We start from the raw sequence: 24148 nt of genomic DNA, 5'->3' as shown, positions 1-24148 counted from the left end.
TCAGAATGGCTTAAGTACCAAAAAATTGGCAGAAGATAGCAGAATAAAGGGAAACAAGATCACAATAGGTCGAATTCTGGATCATCAGGAAAGCAGGGATTTGTTGTGTAATTCACATGAAATACAGGTATTGGTTTAGTGTTATTATAAGTCGTACTTAAAAAAATGCATCTGAAAGGCAAGATAATGACAAATTTGAAAGCTACTTTTAGATTACAATATCTTTATTCAGAATCAAATGTAAAAGATGTAGAGTAAAAAAAAACTACATTCTCAACTTTGAAACCCACTTCCAAGTACATATTCATTTTCTGCATACAGCTATTTCATGTTAAAATTCCTACATTCAAGTATTATACATGATAATTAATTCTTAAAAAAGGAAATGCCCCACATCTTCAAAAAAAAGACAAATCCTTCAACAGATACAGATGTAAAAGTGTAGTACCATACACCCTTGCAGCAACTCCTTCCAGTTATTCTAATAAATCAATACATTTCATGTTGAGCATAGAATGATTGTCTGTGCTATGATTTAGTTTAAAGTACAAAAATATGTTAAACACCAGTAGTGCACAAAAGACGAGGACTGCCATTAAATCTTAAATAGATCACTTATACTCAAGTTATCAGACACACAAAGTCCTCCACAGTCAATTATTTATAATAAGAATGGATTTGCAGAGATTTGCATTCAAACTCACCCTTACAATACAGTTCTCTCTATATGTTCTGCATAAGCTGAGTGTTCTTTTATCGAAAGACAACCTTGCTGGCTGCAGAAACACCATTTGCAAAGTATTCTGTACATTTTCTTGCATGATGCTCCAACACAGTACACATTCACTAGACAAAGCATTCTGGGTAAGAGGGAATTCTGCTCATGTGCATTCATGTATGTGTGTGTATGTACATACATGCATACATACACATAGTACTATTGATCTTTGACTAAACAAAAGGTGTCAAATGTGCCTATTAATTCAAATTTCATGATACATTTTCATTGAATAATTCATATAAATCCAAAGGGTGATTTTAAGAAAACTGGATAAATCATTAACAATCCCTTGAGTATTCACCATAATAATGTTGGTTTTAGAAACTCCCTTAACATCCTGAAGCTTTATACTTTGTCACCTGTATAGTTTGACAGTTGAGACAAGAAAATTGCTTTAGACACCTGCAACCATTATAGTATTATTATAGTATTATACCATTATTGTATTTATATATTACATTATAGTATGAGTTCTAGCTCAGGCTTTTTCTAGAGTAACTATAAAAGTCATAGTCAGTCAGTTGACCCTCAACAACATACAGATATAATAGTGCTGAACTGAAACCATCTTCAAGACTGTCGATTTGCCTCCTTATTTGCTTATCATCTGTTCCAGTTTGGGGTTGACAAAGGAAAAGCCAGCAAATGCATTTTTGTCCATGGAGTCAATGAAGTTTTTGTCACCATGTGAGAGCCGGGCCTTCTCGTTGAGGAACTCGGGATCAAAGTTGCTGCAGTCGTTCGGGGATTTCTGTGGAAAGCAGGTTCAGAGAATTCAATTAAAGTATGTAATTGTATATACAACATAGTATATAGTGAGGTAACCAGTTTGCAATTATGTAAATGCACTGCTCAAAAAAATTAAAGGAACACTTTTTTAAAATAAGAGTATAGCATCATGTAATTTAAATGTTTGGGATATTGACCTGGTCAGCTAAGTTGCAGAGGGTGTTTCAGATACTTTGGTGTTCATCACTTTAACAACAGAGGGCTGTTTCACAAAAGTAGGATTAATAAATCCAGGATAAGAGATAGATCCAGGCCATTTACATAGCGCCATCAGTTCATCCTGGCTTCACCCGTTTCACAAAGGCCAAACAAGGCAGGTGTGTCTTTGTCAAGCCAGGTGGAAGTAATCCATGTAAATGTGCGTCCACATATTTCTTCACAAGACCATGAGATCAATCACAGATTTATTGATTCTAGAATGCATAAACTGCGTGCTCCATACTTCTCACCTCGTGAGCAACATCTTTTGATGGAGGATTATGAAGAAATGAATCACATACTAAAGAAAGGAAACACTGCTGCTATTATGAAGGAGTGACCAAGGGCATGGAAACAATTGCAGATCGCCTGAATGTGTGAATAGCCTAAAATACACATTTTCTTGCAACTACTTTTAACAGAAAATATTATAATCATATCATTCAAGGATTTACCTGACATTTGCTCAGGTTAACAATTTAAAATGAACAGTGGAAGGCTATAATGTAATGTGTGAATCTGACAGGATTAATTCACAATACTCTGAACCCTGGATAGCTCAGTGGGGAGAGTAAGCACCATTTACAGAGGCTGTTGCCTTCGTGCAGGTAATGAAGGTTTGAATCCTGGTCTGTCACTTTTTCCTGCTGCCAAAAAATAAAAAATACCTTAAAGAATATATAAATAAATAAATAAATGTTACTCTTTTTCTTTACACACATCTCATGAATATTTCCACAATACGAACATTACTGGACCAACAACTTGGCAACAATCAACTTTGGCAACAATCAAGATTAAATATAAAACATTTTGCAGGCTGGTAAGCATCTGGAAAAGATGTTGACTACAATGTACAAATGACTTGTTCTGACTTCAAAAGGTGCCTGCTCACAGATTTCATCCCTGTATTTATTTCAGCCGTTAAAAAAAAACAAACTAACAAGAATCCACGCCAGCAGAAGAGCTCGCCCTTGATATAAATAAAGGGAGGCCTGTTTTAGAGGGGATCCAGGTGGGGACACTGACCGTGTCCCACCCATAGAAACTGTTCCCCTCAGATCAAATCATTCCACCACTGAATATTAGGGTGGACGATATGGCAAGAATATCATATCACGATTTCGATTTTATCACAATCTTAAATTGGGAAAAGAAAAACCCCTAATTTTCTACCGTCTTGAACGGTACCATATACTTTGCGAGATAAAAGGTAACCGCTTCTGTGACCTTTTTCCATCACTTGATTGCTTGACTTGTCATAATGCCTGTGTCAATGATTTCTAATAACATGATCGAATCAGGTCATCTTAATGATGTCAATACGTCTGGTGAGTCGTTGCATCAGTATAGAACTATAATTTATAGAATGTGCCCTAGACGATCCCAAGATCTCTGCAGTTTGAAAGATCATCTTCACGTTGTAATCCTTCATGATCTAATATCGTTGTATCGCCCACCCCTACTGAATATGCAACATAATCACACATTTCTGTAGTATGATATGGACTGACGGAATGATCCTCAATGGATTCATGTGAGCCCAAGGCATATTGACTATTGGCATCTGTCCACAATAATACGAGTTTGGTTAATGGTGCGCATTTTTCTAATCCCATCAACACATGTTATAAACTATTATAGACCTTTCTGACAACAGCTTCTTCCGAAACATGATCGAACAGCAACAATGCCCACATGGATCATTCTAAAATTGATAATGATAACCATCATAATATTAAAATAATATTAGTACTTGACTGAATGTCAACATGAATCAATGGTATATTATTGCAGGCTGATTTGTTTGAAAAAAAAAAATCTAAAAACAGACAGAAAAGGAAACGGAATCACGGACAAAACCCACTGGTTTCTGACCGGCATGACGGTCAGGGAACAGATAAGACACCAGGCTTAACTAAGCCTGGCCTGGAGCAGGCTCGCTGCTCATGATATAGCGCCATGGTAACTTATGTGCTACTGCTTTTGTGAAACCAAATTCAGGCTTGATTCAGCCAGGCTACCCAGAAAACCCTGGCTTAATCCGCTATCCTGGTTTGGTGAAACAGCTCTCTGACCTCCAAAACAAGAATGTGGTGGAAACCATTCATCATCACCTGAACCCAAGTGTCCAGGAGATCAATGATGCCCTCGTCCAGATCTGGGAGGAGATACCCAGGACACCAACTGCACCAGCACCAGCTCAACCAGGCCCAACGCTGCCCAGCATGCATAAAAAAAACCCACTGCAAATTGGTTTTTGGGTTGTCTTTGGGTTTTCTTTGAATTCAGCACACTATGGGTTGATAATTTAATTTTCATCAAACAATGAAGCATCCTTTTGTCCCTAAAACATTACTCAGTTAATATCAGCATAAATATGGACTGGAGATTATATTTTTTTCATTGATATCTGATGCGTTTTAAGTGTTATGTACATTTCTTTGAGCAGTGTCCATTAAACCAGCATTCCCCGATTCAGCTCCATGAGGGCTGCTGCTCAGTATGTTTTAGGGGTTTTCCTGCTCTAACACACCTGATTAAAACCAATGGATCAACTTAAAAAAAGGTCTGGGATTGGGGAACATTGATCTAGCGTCTTGACGCAGACAGACAAAAACAATTATAGATTCATACCACTTTCGGTTTGAAAGGGGGAGCCAATTCTCTCTTTTCCAGTGCAGTCCAGTTGATGTTTTTGTAGAAAGGGTGTGCACGGATGTTCCCCACTACACCCAACCTGCGACTGGGATCCCGCTCGAACAACTGGGAACCCCCACCCGGAGAAAAGACAAGAAAAAAGCCAAAACAATTATATCAAAAACAAACAAACAAAAACATGACAAGGAAAAGAAACACTATTAACTTGCATAGTTGGGCAAAAAAAGAAACAGAAAAAGAAAAATCATTCACCTGTTCAACCAAGCTCTTGGACTCCTTGGTAATCCACCGAGGAAAGTAGGGAACGTCTGACCTGATGGATTCAAATAGTTCGTCCTCATCGTCACCTTGGAATGGGGACTGACCAATCAGCATTTCGTACACTAGCACGCCAAATGACCACCAGTCCACAGAGAAAGTGTACTTCTGACCAAGCAGGATCTGAAGTAGGAGAAAATGTATTAAGGTTACATGTTACTGAAAAAGGTTTTATCTAGATGCTGCCATGCCTGCTAACAACTAGTAGTGGACTTGCAGATTCGTTTGTTTAGGGAAAGCAGAAAAAAAAAATGCTAGGTGGACATATGAACAAAATTGCAAAATGCCTCAGTTTAAAAGACTTAAATAAATGTTGGTTACTGCTACACTTACTGTTGTAACAGTTAAAGCATAAATATTGATATCAACCTAATGCTTAAACTAACCTCAGGTGCGATGTAGTCTGGAGTTCCACAGAATGTAGTGGCTTTATTATCTGCAGAGATGTTCTCTTTACACATGCCAAAATCTGCTAACTTAATGTGTCCGTCTCTGTCCAGCATCACATTGTCCAACTTCAAATCTCTGCAAATAGACACAGAAATATGCAAACTATGATGCGATACATTTGTTCAGGGTGAATAAAAAAAAAAAAAAAAAAAAAAAACTAAAGATTTAATAATCTATTAAGCAAGTTGAAGAAATGAATTGCAGATGGTGTAGAGTGGATGACAGGTTTACCTATATACAATGCCTTTTGAGTGGAGGAACTGCAGTCCTACTACAATCTCAGCAGCATAGAATCTACAGGTTCGAGGAGAAGCAAGAAAAAACAAAAACAAATGTTGTAATTTGCTGAAAACCCAATGTGGAAATTGCTCACTTCTGGAGAAGGTTAATTTCTGCAACATGCAAAAGCTCTTTATGTTGCATAATATAGCACTGACATAGCTCTGTTGACATCGAAGCGGCCTTTGTCTTGAATGTGGAACATCAAGTCACCTCCATTCAGGTATTCCATCACAAAGAACAGGTGCTCCTGTAAAAGCACATTGGATGTGTTTGCTTTAATAAACAACTAGAAACTGTTACTTTCATAACAACAGCACAAGGTTATTCCTTATCAGAGGACTTCTCCGGGATGTTTCAGTGAAGATGAGGAATATGTGCATGCTTACCTTAGACTGGAATGTGGAGTAAAGGTTTGTGAGAAAAGGGTTCTGCCAGGCGAGGGAGAGGACTCTCTTCTCCACCATGGTGCATTCAATATCATCATCCATGAGAACGACATCCTTCTTGAGAACCTTCACAGCAAAGTACTCACCCCGACCCTTTAACTCTGCCAACAGCACCTGTGGGGGAAGGGACCACTATATTAACACAAGCTTCAAGGAGAAGAATCAACATGATCAAGGCTAATGCATCTCAGTGGGAACTTTATGGTTGAGCTCAATGTAATACCAATCAGTATAAAATGGGAATTTACAGATAAATTAATGGATTTTCTACTGTACATACACACTTTGATTCACTAAGATAAATATAGTTTTTTGTTAAAGGTTGGCTGATATCTATACCGACAGATCAGCTAAAATTGATTTAAAAACTCACTGGCTCCAAGTGCAATGTTAGGGAAGCCATTTTTATGATCAAATGAAGCATTTTAACTAATTTTAATTTAAACTTTATTTATATATAATTTTTAACTAATTTTAAATTTAAGTTGAGGAAACAATATACTCTATTTTGATAACCAAGGTAGGAAATTGTTCTGTAAAAACCTGCTTATTTATTTGTGCCACCAAGATTATCCTTGATGTATATTTTTCTTTCAAAAAATAAAGTAAAATTTCAGTATTTACTGAACTTTTTTCATGCACAATTACTGAGATAGATACTGTATATTTATGCAGAGTTAAAAATGCCTCCAGTTTCACATGAAATATGAGAAACAGTTGAGGATGCAGGGCGCAGGACATACCTTCCCAAAGCTGCCTTTTCCTAGGACCTTGTGGAACGTCAGGTGGTTGAGAGTGAGGTGAACTCGGGGACCTGCAACTGCAACTGAAGCAGGACCCACAGTCTGGCCGTTGTCATTGGTATCTGCTGTGAACAGATACTTGATAAATGAGATGCAAGCCTATATGCAAACTCACAGAAACACAAGGATAAGCATTCAAGCTCATAAAAGAAGACTTAAAATGATCAGTGCCATTAGTGACCAAGAATGAAACATTTGATAAAAAAAAAAAAAAACATCAAAAAAACAAACTTCCTGCAGCATGCACATCTTACCAGTCATATCTGTTTTCTTTTTGATGTCTTGATAAATCCCAATATCCAGATCAGTGGGGTCGTCAGACTTCTTTGGTTTCTAGGGTGGAAGAAAAAGCTTGGTGAAACTTAATATAAGAGGAAAAAGAAGACTAAGAAAAAGACAAAGACTAAGCAGAAAAAGAAGACTAAAAAAGACCCCCACCACCCTCTACTTTACCAACCAGTGAAAGTTGAGATAGGGCCTCTGCCAGTAGTTTCTGATTGATTCCACACAGATTGGCCACTTTTCCTTGACAGTAACTGTGGACGTTCATGCTGCAAGCTGGTCAGTAGTATGAAGAATACATGGCAAAGTGGAGATGGAAATTAAAAACAAAGATAAAAATGTTAGAGGCACAGCAGATGGCAGAACAAAATAGTTCAAGTGAAAAAAAAAAAAAGAGCACATTCACCTTCACATTTCAGGCCCTGTCTGTACAGACCCCACAACAGGCTGCCACAGTGGTCGCAGAATGTGGGGCTCTTGTAGTTGTAGTACTTCAAACGATGTGGCATATCAATTTTGAAACGCTCCTTCTGGAACTGCAATCACAAAGCCCAAAGGAAAAATAAATGTTTTTGTTTATGTTGCTTTTAAGTGGTACTGTAGGCCTATGCACATTTCCAATTACTTAAGTTTTCCAATAGTTTGATTAAATTCTGTGAAATACAGACCCAAATAAGCAATAGTGTTTAATAATTGCCTCAGACAACTGGAACAAAAACAGAGGATTTGCCCACATTGAAACCCAGGGTTTATCAAGCATATGTGTGACAGAGGAATTTACACTGGGATTTTGAGCAGCCTGAACGGCTGTTATTAACACAAGTAATACATCTGTAGGGCAATGTTTTTTTTTTTGTGAACTCTCAGGCTTTGCACAAGATGTTTACCCAAACACTGATAACCTGCTTCAAAAGTGACTGAAGTAATTTTTATGCAAAGATGTTTTAAGATCAAATCACAAGGATGTACATCCAATTTCAAATGAAGTGCACCATGCAGAAGAGAGAGGAGTTTTAATGGCTCACACCACACTCAAAACATTAGAAAACTATTAACAGACATGTATAGTATCTCGTCTTCCTAATAGAGCTCTCCGTTCTTAGAGTACAGGTTTACTGGTAGTTCCTCGAGTATACAAAGGTAGATTTGGAGGAAGAGTCTTCTGCTATCAGTAACCATCACTATGGAACCAACTTCCACTTGGGTTAAGGAGGCTGACACCACCTCCACCTTTAAAACCAAACTTAAAAAGTTTATTTTTAGTAAAGCCTATAGCTAGTGTAAACTTTAGTGTGTTAAGGCCAGTATTCATAGCTGCAGCTGCAGGAGAAGACTAGTGCATCTCGTCTTAATAGTAGCTTCGTTGTATATGCTGCTACAGACCTACAGTACGCTGCAGTGGGACACCAACACACTGAGTGGTGCCCATCACCCCTCCTTGTCTTTCCTTTCATCAGCTCAACCAACAGTTTTTAATTAGAAGTATCTCATAGCCATAATTGTTCGCCATTGTAGTTTGTTGTGCTGGTCTGCCCCCTCCTTTTCCTTTCTGTGCATGTTTGCAGGCCAGAGCTTCAGGAGCTGCATGCTGCCCTGCAGTCTGATCCTGTGATCATCCCACTGCTGCTTCCACCTGTCTGTATGGATGTCTGGTTGATGACTGCTGACATCCTGACCTGCAGTCCCCCCCTCTGACCACCTCAGTGTCTGCTGTCTACATCTGTTTATGTAGTCATCCCTGTAGTGCACAAGTTAGCCTTTGTGTCTGTGTCTCTCAGTCATTCATTCTCTCCGTCTTTTCTCTCTTTTCCTGCTCTGCCCAGCTGGCCTCCGGCAGGAGGCTCCCCCCTTATGACCCAGGTCCTGCTCAAGATTTCTTCCCTTTCTTCCTACAGGAGAGTTTTTCTTGCCACTGCTTGGCTTAAGGTTTTTCTCCCACTAGGGTAGTGTTTACATGCCATTATTTATATTTATGCAATAATTGCTCAGGGGTCATGTTCTGGCTCTCTGGAAAGCACCTTGAGACAACTTCTGTTGTAATAGATGCTATATGAATAAAATTGAATTGAATTATGGGCATGGTTAAAAAGGGAACCTGTTATATTATAACCTTGTGCTATTTTGATCAAAACATGTCACCAACATGTCTTTTAAAACATGAAAATGAAATAGTTTGTGGGAAAAAATAGCTTAATGTATGGCTGATAATAGACATCTCTGTGACATACAGATGAAAAACTTCCACAGTAATTAGAGCCATAAAACCAAAGAGCCTTAACCGTCAGTAACAGATCTGAGGATTTTCTATTTATGTTGGACACAACTTCACTTACCATAGTTTCACGACTGTTGGCTGCTGTTCCAGTGCACCTGCCAATAATTTTTTCAATGCATTTCTTATGGATTGCTGCATTGCATTCTGGGTGAAATAAACAAAATATTGTATTAACAGTGACACGATGGAAAGAAATGTGTTGCAAATGTACTGTATGATAAACAAAAGAAAATAGGTGGATAGCAGTTAAAAATAAATAAAATTTTTAATAAAAAACCCACTTACGCTTGCACTTGTAACCTTGCTTGTTGAGCCCCCTACATGAGAATAAGACAAAAACCGACTGTTCTTATTTTTGTTTCTTGTTTACATTATATTGGAGTGAAGCTCCTGTTCTCATAGTAGGACTTTGGTTATGGCACCATTGTCGAAATGGAGATTTTTTTTCTTTGTATTAATGTGCCTCCTTGATGTAGCATCTTCCACAATATACTGTATAATTTTAATGGTTTCACATTTGTTACACTCAAAACTGGAGGATATTTGTCATAACTTAAAATACAAGAATGAAACTAGGTAATTTTAATATCCTGTTGATAAGTGGTGTCAGAGTCACACTCTTATGCACAGACAAAAAAAAAAACAGACATGCAAATGCTGTTGTTTGAAAGGATGGGGGAGGTGATATTAAATCAAACATTATGTTCAAAACATGCTTAGAATTAAAAGTTTTAATAAAACAACTGATATCTCACCAGAGAAACTCTCTGCAGACAGAACAGAAGGTGGGCTGGTGGAAGAAGGTGGCGAGGAATTCATGGCTCTTGATGACATGAACTTTTGGCTGCTTGAAAGCTCCTCTCCTCCTATTGAGGGTCATGACCCCCTCTTCAGCAGATTCCCTCACCGACTGCTTACCTGCCACTGACGGGACGGATCAAAGTCAATGTATAATCACTCTACAAATTAGAACATGTTTGTCGTACAACAGTGGAGCAGTATTACTGTGAAGCTTTCCCTGAATCAATTTTTGATTTGAAAGTTATTTAAAGACAGAGTAAACAAGGCAAGAATGTTGTTAACAAAGAACACAAAAACGTTGGAAGAGATAAGCGGGTCGGTGGGTGGATGGGAGGAGAACATCAAGGTCTTAAAGACATGAGTGAAATGTGGGAGGTGATGGTATGTGGGAGATGAACTAATTTCCTATCTGCTGGACAGCTTTTCATTGAGCTCAGACAAGTAGGTGGGCAATAGAGGGAAAGAAAGATGGAGAAGAAGACGTGTGAAAAATCCCCAGCACAAAGCTTAAAAATACTATTTGGTATCTTTTAGTAAACCTGTGGAAAATGTAGCAATAAGCTGATGGGCCTCTTTCATAATACAACCTAAACAAATTAAAAAAATTACTCCACACCATGCTACATAACCGTCACAAAACCAATTTGGAAATACCAGTATACAAGCAGTTAATTGCAGTGAAGCCTAGCATATCATGTCAATGATCCACACACAAAAGGTTATGACCCTGCAAAGCTGTGGTTGAACAAAAAAAAAAATACAAATAAAAAATAAACTAAAGACGGCCTGGTGAGGAGACTGTCCTGCCACTAGAGGGCAATAAACAACACTTCAGAAGCAAGTGGGAAAACTGGAGTCAACATGTGAAACTGGGATTATAATTGTCTTTCAAGGGGCCTTTCTTTACTAATTTTTTTTTTACCAAAAATTATTCATTTTTCAAAAAATGCCTTGAGTTCTTGTACTGGTTTAAATACTGAAGCAATTTCTGTGAGCTCCTTTCACATGACCTAAAAGGTCATGTGAAAGTAATTTGGCTGCAAGTAAAACAGTCTAAGAACAATACTTTATGTCAATACAATATGACCAAATGACACCCAAATACTCCATGTATAAGTGATACATAAGGCTGGGTATCTCTGTAAAACACTAAATTAATAGTAGGTGCATTTCCACTAGCAGGAGTTCCGTGTAAACCGCCAGACAGGAACCTCTAACTGAGCCAGCTGTTTCCTCAGCCCCTTCAGCTGGCATAGCGCCACACGAGAACCTTCAAGAAAAATAGCACAGCTGACCATGAGGTGGTGGTAATGCACATTTTTCTCTGTTTGCAAACCCCGAGAAGCATAGAAGGTGACAAAAATAAGAATCCAGCTACGGATTCAAATAAGAAGAAACATAAACAATGGATGCCACTTGCTTTTTTTTTTTAGAAAAAACCATACTGTGGTCTTGGTAATTGAGATTAAAAGAAAACCCCGCAGTATCTCTACATTGGCGTAATATGCCACACATGAGAGTGCCCAATGTAATTTAGAAATCCCGATTAGCAGACCCCCCGATCCGGCCCCTACTACTGGAAACACACCAACTGATTTGATACAAGGCTTTTAGTTGCAGCGTGGGATTTACCTGCATCATTGCCGTCCAGGAAATACTGCACAGCCATCTGAACTTTCCCCGCAGGCTGCAGGTCTACCCAGAATTCAGCACGGCCATTGGTTTTGGACTTCCTACACCGTTCTGCTAGGACCGACAATCCCACTGAGGCCTTGGCTAATGGCTCTTCTGTGCTCTGCATAAGGACCACTTCTAAAACACGCCCTTCGTTGATGTGAGCATCAAAAGATGTCTTCCAAGCAGGATACAAGGTCGGCTTTCTCTGAACCAAGGTCTTTCCTCGTTCTGTAGAAGATGGAATTATCAGCAAAAAATTTGTTTGTCTTTTGTCTCAAGGAAAGTCAGTGTATGTGAATGTCTACACAACAATGTTCTTTGAGTTGGTGGAAAGTCCATTTGGTTATTGTCTTTTTAAACTACACCATTATTCCCATTAAACTTTAAATATCTGTTCTACACAGTAACCGTCTCATTGTCCTGTCATAAAAATATAAATTGGAAACATAAAAATAGGTCCATACCTGTGCTGACAGACTCCTTCATCCGAATGGCACACATGGGAGGGTCAGTCAAAGGGGGCAAAGCACCCACATCATACGTATTTAGAGCAATACGCAGAAAGGGTGCCATCGTGATCTCTCACTCAGGCCACCTAGAAAAACAACAGAACCAAAGTTAGAGCATCTGTCTCTCACACACATACAATTACATATTGCTCATGTTCTGCATTTAACAGAGAGGAAAGGTTCCTAATGCCAACAGTTGCCTTAAACGAAAACTACAGAAAGTGGAACTTTCCAACCCAGTACATAAGTTTGGACATTTCCTACCAGTAATGATCAAAAACTTGAATCACTGTAAAAGAATTCTCTACACCCTACATGCAACGGGATAATAAAACACACACACGGTAGATGTAAGTAAGGCAGTATAAATTAATATTAACCTAAGAAATATATAATGTCATGAACTTAAATTCTCTCCCTGGTTAAATCAAAAGTAGAGAGGCAAGAATGTAATTTAAAGCTGAATTTCAAACACAGTCAAGCCGATCAAAGTCCTATTCAAAATGTGTATGTATTCTTCCTCAAGCTGTTCAGTAACTGAGGTTTGGTATGAAAATAACATTCTTCGCCGATGCCCTGTCAGCCAGGCGATTACTGTCTGAACTCAATACATGCTGTCTTACTTGTATGACTGGAACAAAAGTTGTTAAGTATTTGCTGCACCCTGAATGTTGTCAGTAAACCAGTTCCAGCAAGCCAACATCTTAAACTGTATGTCTTTAATGCAGTGTGACCATGCATGGTATGGTTCACCTGTGCCTTTTTTATTGAGTGTTTACACCTAAATTTAAACATTAAGGCTTAATTTTTTGCTGACTGTACATTAAGAAATTTGAGAGAAAAAAGGTGCATTCATTTGTGCTTAAACCAATTATTGTGACATATTTCGGTATGTTTTAACCATAAGTATGTTTGCTTAACTGGTTATGAGAGGCCTTACTGCAAGGCGTCTCAGTGGCAGAACAACCCTGAGTGATTAAAAACTGGCCTGACAGACAAATCAAAGGCAGGCAGTTTTTTTTTTGTTTATTTTTTTAAAGGGATGCCTGCTCAGAATATTGTTGGTTCACCAAACAATAGTCAAACCAGTCACTGTGAGAAAATATCAGGTTTTAACCTTAATGGTTCACTTGGGGCTGCCCTGAAGGTCAAACACATTCTCCCACTGCATATGTTTCGTCAGCAACAACAAGGAATACAATAATAATAATAATAATAATAATAATAATAATAATAATATACAAGGACTTTGCAAAATGAAAATGAATGAAATCTTTTCTGTGACTGCAGCCCACATGGCAAATATTTCCTTAAAGCTCGTTTTTCCTGCTATAGCTACCTCAAGAGGCTGTGTTCTTAACAAATAACAAAAAAGAAAGGATGTGCATCATTTACATGAGGGACAGAAAGATCATAGAGCATAACCAGTCAGTCCAAAGACTTGTAACCTGATGTCTCTGGTTGTGTGTAAATATTTGTTGCATAAACAGAAAGAATGAAATTTAAAAAAAATTAATTATATGAAAAAAAGAAAAAATATATATTTATATATATATATATATCATGTTATTATATGGGTGTATTCAGATCAATAAGAGGAAGTAAATTATTACTTATTGGCAGTGATAAATGTATTAATTTATAAATAAAACTAAAAATCTCTTTTAGTAGTAACATTTTGTTATGAACATTACACACAAAGTAATCAAATGTAATCAAAACATTTTTTTCAACCATTAGAGAGCCTGCTTCATTTAAGTTGTTAACTCAAGTGAATGTGCGTTAAAAAATCTTTAAATTGTGTAGTTTACACTAACTTAAAATCCTTCAACAAGGATATATAAATGTTTCCTTCAATAATAATGGACAAAGAGTAAAAACTATCATTCAGACAAAAAAAAACTTTCACTGAGGCATAGTGGCATGTGTTATTGTTGAATACACAGTCTCAAAAGCACATGAAGTGCACTTATAATGTGCACTTATGTGAACTCACGCTAATAACACTGAACAAAGAAGCCTTTAATGACTTTCAGTAGAGACTGGCAAGAAGGAATAAAAACATGCCTGCCCAAATACTCTCTCTTGCACATACCCCCACACAAACACGCGTAGATCATGTAATACTGGGACAGGAAATAAATGTGAGCATAAAAGAGTTCAAGAAATGTTAAGCTCAAATATCAATCAGATGAGTCACTGTTGAAATAAATCTATTTTAAACTTCAATCAAAAAAACACAAGCCGTGTTAAATGTTAGGATTGACTTTCACTTTGCCATAAGTAATGTGAAGGGTTAACTTTCTTTTCTTTATTTTTCCCCTGGATTGCTTCTTAGCTCTTTTAGAGTACCACTGAGCTCTTTGGCAGGAGGACAAACTTTCTACCCCGGCCTGGACATAATCCTCACACTATGTGTAAAACTGGGTATGCTTGTTCCCTCCACATGCAATAGAAGCAGTATCTGCCTCACTCAGTTCACACAGGCCTATTTAAACTAGGCAAAATAGCACCAGAGAGGATGCCAGGTTGTGAGGAAAGTGTGTGTGGGACAGAGATTCATGCAAGGAGAAATTAATTAACAAACAAACAAAACAAAACTGTTTGATTAAATATTTGTAGGCCAGAAAGTCATTTTTGGGAATAAAACTACACAAAGACAATACAAAAACAAAGTCTAAACTTCTAATAAAACATAACATTCAGCCACATTGGCTCAGGGGATAGACTGGCATACTAACTGGAAACTGGTGGGTCAACGTGTGTGCTGAATCAAAAAGCAATGTGAGAAACTGTGTGAATGGGTGAATGTGGATTGTACTGTGAAACATCCACAGTCGTCAACAATATTAGGAACACACTGTATGTTACTTACTACATGTGTCCTGAATCACAGCAGCAGAGCTTGGCTACTACTTATCCCAATCTGATAACCAGCTCAAAGTTAACAATTTATAGTGTTAGGTCAAGCACCCTGATAGCTCTCATATTGTATTTACACAAATTAACATTATTCATTCATTCAAATATCACTCTAAATGTTGTATTATTATGGAATCTGTGTTGCAGGAGCATATGTCTCAGCTTAGCCCTCCAAGCAATGTATGACGCCGTGGGCCAATGGACCCACCAGAAACTGTAGGCAGTTGTAGAAAGATTATGCTACCTGTGCTCACAAAGCTGAGCTGCCTACGCAAAACACACTCTTGCCACAAATGCAGAACAGTGAAGGAGTGTGTGTCACAAGACTTTTGCAAGCAATGGAAGGAACATTTCAAAATAAGGTATTGTGGTATTATATGACTGGTGAGCCAACAAATAATTAGCTCCAGTGGCGTGAGAAGGCTAGGCAATAACCATTCAGGATAATCCTCAGACCATTCCCTAAAGCTAATCACTGCCGTCATACAACTCCCACAACATCCACAACGGCATTTGCTCAGCTAAGTGGAGCATTGAGAAACAGGACTTATGTAAAACCCAGTTATAGCTATACACTTGTGACAAGAAAACTAAGTTACATGCCTGTAGAATGTATAGACGTTGTTGTTCTAGGTACTAAGAAACTATTGAAATGATGGAATGATCTTTAATATCAAAAACTTTACTGTGGCTCATGGTTGTGAGCAACATACACCAAATTCAGTCCAACTTAAAAGACCAAATCAATTCTTCATTGGTATATCTCTTCAAGACTGTGACACTGACAGCTGTCTGTCAGACTATCAGATACCAGATGAAAGAACCAACAGAATTTGAATGAAATAAGCTCATATCAACATGTCTGGTGCACAAAAGATTCATAATGCTATAAAATACATATCAAAGCGAATGAGTGCTGGTACTTTTATCTGCAACTGCTCGATTATTTACCGAGGCGGGGCTACAATTGAAAACCAATTATATTTGAGATACATTAGACAAAAAAATGAAAGTGAAAATATATGTTGGTTATGCTATAAAAATTAAAATGGGATTTATGGAGATCGTGAGTACACCTATTAAATCAATTTATACTCTCTGTTCAGCTGCAATAGTGAAAGGACTTTTGAGAGAGGAAATGCTGGTTTAAGAAATAATGTCTGCTGTCTTATTTGGTCATGAAAGAGGAAGGGGAAGGGGTTGCATGAGCGCCTTTAGGCTGGTCTTATCAGTGGTTGTTTCTGCCGCAAATAGGCATAAAGTATTTTTTATTTTTCATTTAACCTTTATTTAACCAGGAAGATCCCATTGAGATTAAAAACCTCTTTTCCGAAGGAGACCTGGCCAAGATAGGCAGCAGCAATTACAACACATAGTTACACAGAGTTACAAATGACAGATAAAACACCAACAGATAAAATACAATTAAAATAAAATTATAAAAAGTAAGCAAATCACAAAAAACAGGTACATGTAATGGAGTCGGCCTCAAGTATTTTCAATTTAGATTTAAAAGTACTCAAAGAAATTAACCCTGTTAGCCTCCAGTCATTTTTTAATGTGTTCCAGGCTGAAGGAGCAGAATAAACAAAGGCTCTTTTACCCAGTTCAGTTACGGCCAAAAGGAACAGAAAGCAGCAGGTCGTCTTGTGAACGGAACGAGTAAGAACCAGGACTTCTCTGTACAATCAAGGAGCAGATGTAAGACCAGACCAAGCGTTGCCTTATACAGGACTGTCTCAGAAAATTAGAATATTGTGATAAAGTTCTTTATTTTCTGTAATGCAATTAAAAAAACAAAAATGTCATACATTCTGGATTCATTACAAATCAACTGAAATATTGCAAGCCTTTTATTATTTTAATATTGCTGATTATGGCTAACAGTTTAAGATTCCCAGAATATTCTAATTTTTTGAGATAGGATATTTGAGTTTTCTTAAACTGTAAGCCATGATCAGCAATATTAAAATAATACAAGGCTTGCAATATTTCAGTTAATTTGTAATGAATCCAGAATGTATGACATTTTTGTTTTTGTAATTTCATTACAGAAAATCACAATATTCTAATTTTCTGAGACAGTCCTGTATATAAAAGTATAGCAATGACTGAGCCTTCGGATGGCCAGAGAACACCATCCAACCCGAGAGTAGAACTCACAGTGATGTGTCAATGGTTTACAATTTGTAATGAACCTCAGGGAAGCAGAATATGCAGTATCGATCATATGAAGACTTTTATCAGAAGCATTCATGTGCAAAATATCTCCATAATCTAGCTATATTTGCAAGTTATATAGCCATTTTCAAAAATATTTTAGCTGGATTAACCACCGAAAAGGACTTGACTGCCACAGCAGGTTAAAAGAAAAAAGAAAAAAGAAACTTGCATGTCTACTTTGTTTGGCCGCACCAACCGTCCCCTGGTTTCGGTGCAGAGCCTACAGAAGGGCTGACAGTCCTGCTCCTAGAGAGCGCGTTTTCCCTGCATCAGCACACCGGGATCCAAGTATAGGCTACTGTGTCACCAACAGAGCTGTCCAGAGCTGGATGACAAGCTGGTGACGACCATCAACTAGAATCAGGTGTGTGGAAGCAGAGAAACACCTGTAACATGCAGGACAGGGATTGATCCCCCCTGGCCGAAAGTAACACAAGTAACATACTAACATAATCATCCGTAAATCCAGGCAGAACAACTTGTATCACTTGAAGTTTACAGTCAGTTTTGCTTCATCTTACAAAAAAAAAAACAAAGCAGTGTTAAACAAAGAGAGGCGATTTTTGACACCAAGCAAAGGTTCTTTTACTTTCACATACTAAACTCGCATATTTCCAAGAGCAAAAAAAAGTTTTGCTTTCTTATATGAAACTGTACCTTACCTCTTTTTGCTGAATTGTAAAGTAATTTTCCGGTCAGGAGTGTGAATCCAGCGTTTCTCCGGGCTTTAGGTGCGTTTAGAGGACGTGTTGTTGTCTCAGAGGAACAGAGCACTGGCTGCGTGACGTCACCAGGTGAAGCCCCAGGAACGCGCAGGCGCCTGCATTTACACTACAGACGAGATATGTGAGTGTACAGGTTTACCAGCTAAACTAGTCATAGAACTGGTCTGGCAACGTGTCACAGTTGATCTGTTACTGTCAAAACAATGTTTTCCCACTGACGTCATGGTAATGGAGACCTTAACGTGACAAGCCAGTGTTGGTTGAAAGTAGAACAAGGAAGTGAATGATAATTAACGCAGTGGTTCCCAGACTGGGGGGCGCGGCGAGGTTGGAAGGTAGATTAATTAAAAAAATATATATATATATTTTTTTTTTTTGCAGAGCAATTGTTGAAATTTTGATTATTTGTTTAGCTGTTACTGCTGTTTTTTTTTCCTCAGGGAGCTGGTTATTTTTGGAAAAAAATATGTTGAAAGTAATGCATACTGTATTGTACAGTAAAAAGGAAAAAAAAGAAATGTGTTGCACACATGAAGCAAGCCCACTCAAATCACTGAAAAGATGTGGGGATTAAAGGTGTAATTTTTGTAGAGCAAATGTTCAGATTTTGGCTCCTGTTTGTATTGTTGTTGTTTCAATCTCTGCTTGAAAATCTATTTTTACAGAGATGGACAGTTTTTTCGCACATATGTTCAATATATGAATTAAATTGCAGTCGCATTTGAATGTAAAAGATGTGTGTGTCTGTGTTGGGGTCGGGGCGGGGGCTGCTCGAGAATTCTGTTACGTACAAAAGGGGGGCCTGGCAAAAAAAGTTTGGGAACCACTGCTTTAACATATTGTTGATTACCCCCAATGCTCCCCCATTGTTTTCAGAACAAAACTAAGGTTATGTGCACACTTATTGTATGGGTTTAACCGAACCGCAACTAGAAAAAGTGCCTTTGGGCAGTCAGCCTTTTCCTATCGAGCAGCTCATACCTGGAACACTATGGAACTAAGGAACATCACATCTCTTTATTCCTTCTCTAAAAACACAAAACAGTGGTTTCTTGATAATCAAACATGCTGCCATAATCTGGTATAGGGGTCAGGTTATTGTTTTTATACCTGTTTGTGCTTATGGGCTTTTGTGTGAGCTAATTTGTTTGTGTGCTCTTGTTCTTCATTTATGTTGTTTGTCATTATTCTGAGTTATGTCATGGTTTTACTAATTGTTTGTGCTTTAGTGTTTTAGTGTGTTCTCCTTTAATGTTTTTTTATATATGCCATCAACCTGCCAGGGACTGCAGATGTAAATTAGCCTGTATGGCTAAATCTGGCACATTTACATGATGGACTCAAGTGCTCATGTTAATTAATGTGCGTTGTCCCTTTCTAAATAAAGAAATTAAACTGTCACGCCTTTTCATACTGAATCACCTCTGTACCTCCACACTTGCATTAAGACAGCATGTTGGTGATGTGACTGTGATTCATCAGGCCCAACCCAGCAAAACTACTGGACTTTATACAGTCTGGCTTTAGCAGCATGTAATTTCTGCCAAACGGTTATTTATAGCTCCAAAAACAAGACTAAAGAAAAGATGATGTAAAGAACTGGTAACAAGGATCGAATGCTGAAAGAGAGAAAAAAATGTCCACTCTAATGCCATCATTTCTGCAGACGTTGAGACGTCACTGAAAAGGAATAACTAAAACTTTCCATAAGCTATTAAAATAAAACCGCTCCCATCAAATAAGCCTGCTTATTGCTTTTCCAAATGTATAACTTGTGAGTCCTCCTTGTATTATAACACACTCAGCATTGTGGTCGAACAGTAGCTACATTACATTCAGGAAGCGGCATTTCAGGTTTTGCTTTCCTTTCTAATTTTTGCTTCATCACCATCTTTCCAAGTCAGAAACACAGGGTGGAGTGGGGCATAATGTACTGATGTCACATGTTTGTTGATGATAATCATTCTCGTAAACACCAGTGATTACCGGGATGGAAAATGACACCTATCGGCTTTAGAGTTAAAATAGAAATCCCAAATTCCACTTTGCAGTTTAACCAGTTTGTACACTTCAGTAGGTGCTGTACAGTGTCTACTTTTGAGTATCTGATTCAGACATTCAGATAATCTGAATGTCACAGTCTTCTTGAGGCAAAGAATGACAATGCAGAAGAGAACTTGGTCTGGCTTTGTGTTTTCTAAGTACCTCAGACTTGTGTCTGGGCAGGGGACACTGTCCCTGTTGTGATGGCCATTTCTGCAATCCTAGTAAAATGAATTGTTAAAAACACATACCAGAGACTACACCTGTCTGTCGATCTGCCCTCATTTGCTTGACTCTCTTCAGCTTTATCAATTCCCTACAGATACTGTCTTTCTCTTGTGTAAACTACAATATAAAACATGCATATTTGCAGGCAAAAAGAGGTTAAACTCTTGTTTCATTTAAATGGCCTTAAGGTTAGCTTTATCTCCTTTCATAATAAACAATAGGCCTTTTTTTAGATTAGACCCCGCTATTATCGCTGGATGATGAGCATGTTTAATGCACGTTGGGTAATTTAAACGCGGCACTGGGGTATGGCAAGACATACGGGACAAAAAGCTGGCTTGCCATACCGGGCAGGCGAGTCAGGAGGCGGTATCCGTGTATTACGTACTCTGTTTACTAGGGATCACAGAATGCGTAAATGAAAGGCAGGTTTTGCGAGTAAAAATATGTTTTTATTTAACCACTGGTTCTTTTGTTCAAGTCAAAATGCAATTGATCACTTACAACAGTATGGAAAGCAGTTTACAAATTATACCCCAAAAACTAAAGTTTATATAAAGGAAATAACTCCAACGTAAACCAAAGAAATAAGCATAAAGAACTGGACCCTAACCTTAAAATAATAAATCCACTAACTAAACCTAACCTTTAACCAAAACAAAATTACAATAATATTAACTATACTAAACTAACTACTCTAAACCAATCCTCACAAATTAGGCTTGTACATAACTCAGGCGTTGGAGCCATCTAATATTTCCTTTACTGCCTCCATTACTTTCACAAGTTAATCAACCAACAAGATTTAGCAGGAACCACCAAGATGTAGCAGGAACCAACAAGATTTAGCAGGGCCACAAACTGCTTGGGCAGATAGGCTGAGGGAAACCAAACATTTGGCCCCAAAGCTCTCACAACAGGCAGACAGAATGGACAGCACGTCTTCACACATGGGTGGTGTGAGACGACTGACAAAGCGCACTGCTCCAGCAGCAGTTTTGTAGGGGAGAGGTTTCCTCTGGTTGGCTCCCGGTAGAGGTGGGCGTCGCTCTCCATCAGCACACCTGCAGCAGCTCCAGCTCCTCCCACACCAGTAGTACTGGAGTTGAGGGGGGATGAGGGGGGATGGCATCCCCCCTGAAATAAAAATGGTCAAAATCATCCCCCCTTTCCATCCCTTATGTCATTTCATCAATGAATGTGCTATTTCAACATTTAGAGTCATTACCAGAAAAATAACTTATTTGACAATTTTCACCTGTTTCAAGTAAATTTTCACTTGAAATAAGTAGAAAAATCTGCCAATGAGACAAGATTTATCCTCTCATTACAAGCAATAAAATCTTGTTCCACATGCAGATTTTTCTACTTATTTTAAGTGAAAATCTACTTGAAACAGATGAAAATTGTTGTTTTTTCCAGTGATGAGTGTTGTTTTAAGTGTAATGAGATTTTTTTTACTAAAATGAGACATTTTAACTAGAAATAAGACAAATATTCTTGTTAAGATTTTGAGTTTTCGCAGTGATCCATTTTACTTATTCTGTGAAGGACAGAGGCATATTGATAAGTTCAGAAAACTGTTTTTTATTGTTGTGTTTTGATGTATTTGATGTAAGCCCAGTGGATATTTAAAGCTTACAGAAGGCTGCATTTAACTGCTGCTATGTCATTCCTGCAGTATTTCTGCAGGTGTTTTGGTCACTGCTATTATTTGTAATATATTATAATATTTGCAATCAGCACAAATTATCTGTCCCCATATGATAAAATACACCATCCCCCCTGATTTTTTTTTTACAACTCGAGTACTGCACACCAGTGGACCTGAGCTGACAGGTGAATTAGTAGTGGCCACCTCCAACAGGAAACACACTCGCCCAACCAAACCTCTGCACCCCAGTACCAGATAAAATAAACTAAAATAATAAATAAACAATAATAGTAAATAAAAATAGCAAATTTACAGGGATGTAACACCGTGTCAAGTTGTGTGGGCGTGTAGAATGACGTGTTAAGCCTGATTTAAGGTTCTGCTATAAAACACCACAGAGCCTACGCCATTGCCGTGACGCCGTCGTGAACCCTTCGGACTTCTCCGTCACTCCATTTCGCCGCGGTGCAATACCCCCCCAGAGCGCTAGTTGATACACACAGTGGATCAAAGAGATAAGGACAACTATTGTGCAAAAAACCAAAACAACCCAGAAAAAAAAAAAATCACACACACACGAAGAAAAGAGCGCTAAAAGTTCACGACTGCTTCATGAACCGGAACCAGAAATGCGTTGCTACCAAGCCAACCAATCACAGCCCTCTCGGTCTGCATTGGGTCTGGGTCGCCTCGACGCGTAGTTACAATTTTTGGGAGGTGCGCGTCAGGCTACGGCGTAGGCTACGGACAGACTCCCACGTAGCCGCGTAGCCTACGGCGTAGGCTCTGCGTTGATTTAACGAGGAACCATAATTCAGCCTTTAGACAGTGTCTGATTTACATCTTGCCGATTATAATCGATAATCCTAATTTTTAAAATGAGGATGGATGAACATCGGGTTGAGATTTGTGCCTGTGTTTTGCTTCTTGTAAAGCTCCAGTTTATTATTTTTGTGTCCAGTTATCCAAACAACGGACCATCCTTTGTGGTTCCAGACACACTCGGGTTTATGACGTGCTGTCTGAGGCTGAGTATCTCGCGGATCTCCTTGTTCCAGTTACTCATGTTACACATAGGTCCTACCTGTGACTTCCTGCTGCTGTTTTTACTTACATCAGCTATTTTTATAAAATAATAATAATACTTAAGAAGAACCCCCGTGGTGCGTACTCAGGTCACGTGATCTACAAATCCCTCCCACGACCATAACATAAAGGTGGTGAAATACCACATTAATGCTCATTTTGCTACTAAAAGAACCAGATCTTAGGGTTTTGTCAAAATTACCTTTGTACCATTCTGCCATCAACATTTTCTTTTTTTAATACAAATCTAAAGCGCATCAAAAGCACACCAATTTGACTGATGTAAAATGTTTCCACCACCAAAACAGATGGCAATGCAGATTGAAGGGCTGGATTGGTGAGACAGAACAGGCTCATTCATGATTAGTGTCTTTTGTGTACTCACGTTTCTGTACAATAAACGTTTCTGATTAATTTTGATCAGATCACTTCCTTCTTCCAACTTTTGAACACAGTCAGACTTCTTTTAAAAAGATAACTCCTTTTAAAGATAAGCATCAGACATGAGTAAAATGACCCCATCTTCAAAAAAGACTTAAACGTTGGTTGAGTTGGTACTTTTGTCATTCTCGGTATGACTAATCAACATATCTGACAACAAAAGGTGCTTTATTATCTGTATTGGTAGCAGTGTTTTCTATATTTGTCCACTTTATGCAATAATGCAACACGTAAGTGTAATGGTATGTTAGCCCTCCAAGCTAGGAGAAATATGTCATCTCAACTTGACTGAAAATGTTTTCTCTTCCTTGGGTAAATCAGGCTGCTGAAAATTTGTAGTACTTTAAGATAATATTTGTTACAACTCTAACCCGAATCTGAATGGACTAAAATGCTGATATTAACGATACGTTTGCTGAAAGGTGGTCTTTCACTCAAAGACTTTGGATTAAGTCTTCAATACATTACTAATTGTTACACAAAATCATAGTTACTCAGGTCACTGGTAAGTAAAACATTTGCAATAAATAGTGAATGGAAATTTAAAAAAGAGA

At 38.1% G+C, this 24148-nt stretch overlaps 1 protein-coding gene across 4 annotated transcripts; it reads right to left on the bottom strand.

The window, feature by feature from the left end:
* Positions 1–206: 206 nt before the first annotated feature.
* Positions 207–18260, bottom strand: LOC133448904 (protein kinase C delta type-like). 4 transcript variants are annotated; one of them, XM_061727874.1, is made up of 19 exons: positions 18080–18258; positions 17867–17933; positions 17587–17771; positions 12228–12358; positions 11719–11991; positions 10041–10209; positions 9571–9602; positions 9344–9429; positions 7417–7546; positions 7186–7286; positions 6983–7061; positions 6669–6793; positions 5866–6039; positions 5635–5726; positions 5429–5491; positions 5134–5272; positions 4682–4870; positions 4406–4534; positions 207–1532 (listed from the first exon to the last, which is right to left on the bottom strand). In XM_061727874.1, exons 4-19 carry the CDS (start codon positions 12334–12336, stop codon positions 1374–1376), a joined length of 2049 nt encoding a protein of 682 aa, XP_061583858.1. In that variant the 5' UTR covers positions 12337–12358; positions 17587–17771; positions 17867–17933; positions 18080–18258; the 3' UTR covers positions 207–1373. The 4 variants fall into 4 exon arrangements, with proteins under 4 accessions (XP_061583858.1, XP_061583857.1, XP_061583859.1 ...); XM_061727873.1 differs by lacking the exon at positions 17867–17933 and having other exon boundaries at positions 17587–17803; XM_061727875.1 differs by lacking the exons at positions 17587–17771; positions 17867–17933 and having other exon boundaries at positions 6669–6790; positions 18080–18260.
* Positions 18261–24148: the final 5888 nt, after the last annotated feature.

This window comes from Cololabis saira, chromosome 8 (assembly GCF_033807715.1).
Source record: "Cololabis saira isolate AMF1-May2022 chromosome 8, fColSai1.1, whole genome shotgun sequence".
NCBI classification, from domain to species: domain Eukaryota; kingdom Metazoa; phylum Chordata; class Actinopteri; order Beloniformes; family Belonidae; genus Cololabis; species Cololabis saira.
Note: the sequence above shows the minus strand (reverse complement) of the source record. Positions and strands in the feature narration are given on the sequence as shown.